The 1,746-nt window shown below is 33.2% G+C and overlaps 1 protein-coding gene across 1 annotated transcript; it reads right to left on the bottom strand.

The window, feature by feature from the left end:
* Nucleotides 1-319: 319 nt before the first annotated feature.
* Nucleotides 320-1,287, bottom strand: LOC125850838 (flocculation protein FLO11-like). The gene has a single exon (XM_049530680.1). The coding sequence runs from the start codon at nt 1,262-1,264 to the stop codon at nt 359-361; it is 906 nt and encodes a 301-aa protein (XP_049386637.1). The 5' UTR covers nt 1,265-1,287; the 3' UTR covers nt 320-358.
* Between the last annotated feature and the right edge of the window lie 459 nt (nt 1,288-1,746).

The raw sequence follows: 1,746 nt of genomic DNA, 5'->3' as shown, positions 1-1,746 counted from the left end.
CTCGACCAACAAATAACTAAGTCAAATCAATGATTGACATGTTATATGTATACTATATGAAAAACTATATCGTAAAATATTAATCAAATTTCTTATAGTTTGTTTCTAAAAAGAAAATTATGACAATTAAAAGTGGACGGAAAGAGTAGTACCACATACAACGTTTTGTTGAGACTTTTGGAATATTTAGTCCATGCACAATATTCATAATTAGAATTACAAGTTGATTAAAATATCGCATTAATTAATTAATAAGCATATATGTGCATAAACAAACTGTCACATGATATGGTACTTTTTTTTTTGCATAATATTGTACTTAATATATTGCATCCTACTACTAAATAGAAGTTGCCATTTACAATGACTTCAAGTTACGATAAACATGGCCTTCTCCAGGACTAGGGCCTAAATGGCTTTCAGAGTTAACAATTTCAATACTTGAGACTGATTTCAAATTGCGATGAACATTGCCAATAGCAGAAGTTGATACTGACTTCAAATTGCGATAAACATGGCCTTCTCCAGGACTAGGGCCTGAATGACTTTCAGACTTAACAATTTCAATACTTGAGACTGATTTCAAATTATGATGAACATTGCCAATAGCAGGAGTTGGGACTAACTTCAAATTGCGATAAACATGGCCTTCTCCAGGACTAGGGCCTGAATGACTTTCAGACTTAACAATTCCAATACTCGATACTGATTTCAAATTGCGATGAACATGGCTGATTCCAAGACTAGGGCGATCAAAATTACCTATTCCAGGACTGGGGACTGATTGCATATTGTGATCAAAGTTTCCAATTCCAGGACTTGGAACTGATTGCATATTGTGATCAAAATTTCCAATTCCAGGACTGGGGACTGATTTCATATTGTGATCAAAATTTCCAGTTCCAGGACTTGGAACTGATTGCATACTATGATCAAAATTTCCAGTTCCAGGACTTGGAACTGATTCCATACTATGATCAAAATTTCCAGTTCCAGGACTTGGAACTGATTGCATACTATGATCAAAATTACCATTTCCAGGACTAGGGACCGCCAAATTGCGATCAACATGGCCACCAACATATAGTTTTTTCGTATTTACTAATATGACGTGACCTCGTTTGCATGGGGCCGAAGAAGCCAGGTTAGTGACCTTCTTCTTATCCATGGTGTTCAATTGTTTTCTTGCTTCAAAACATGGTGCAACACAAACTAACATAATAACCAAAGCAATCAAAAACATAAATATTGCAAAACGAGCCATTACTAATATTTGGAGAGTGATGTCTAGTTGGGAGCAAAAAGGAGAAAAAAGAAGTAATGAAATGAAGAAAAGTAAGTTTATTAATAAAAAAACATGCTATTTATAGACAACAAATTTAGTTCATTTTAAGAAAAAGAAGAGTTTTGGTTTGTGTATTTATCCTAGGAAGTGTCTTGGAAATTGGATAGGTACAGATGAACTAAACTAGAGAGTAGTAATAACTAATAAGCCGCCGGCATTTGCTGTTCCCATTATATTTGCCTTCTTGCTCTACGTATAATATTTATGGTCGTGTGGATTATGATGATATATGTTCACTTCACTTAGATGATCTGACACGAAATTTAAGAAAATAAAAAAAATTCAATCTTACATTTTTTAATTAAAAGGATTTTTAGTTTTTCACATAACATATTTAAAATATAACTTTATCTAGTCAAATACGTTCTTTATGGTTGTGTGGTTTATGATGAATATATGTT

The sequence above is a fragment of the Solanum stenotomum genome, unplaced genomic scaffold (assembly GCF_019186545.1).
Source record: "Solanum stenotomum isolate F172 unplaced genomic scaffold, ASM1918654v1 scaffold1971, whole genome shotgun sequence".
Classification (NCBI taxonomy): Eukaryota; Viridiplantae; Streptophyta; class Magnoliopsida; order Solanales; family Solanaceae; genus Solanum; species Solanum stenotomum.
This window is presented reverse-complemented; position numbering and strand designations above follow the sequence as displayed.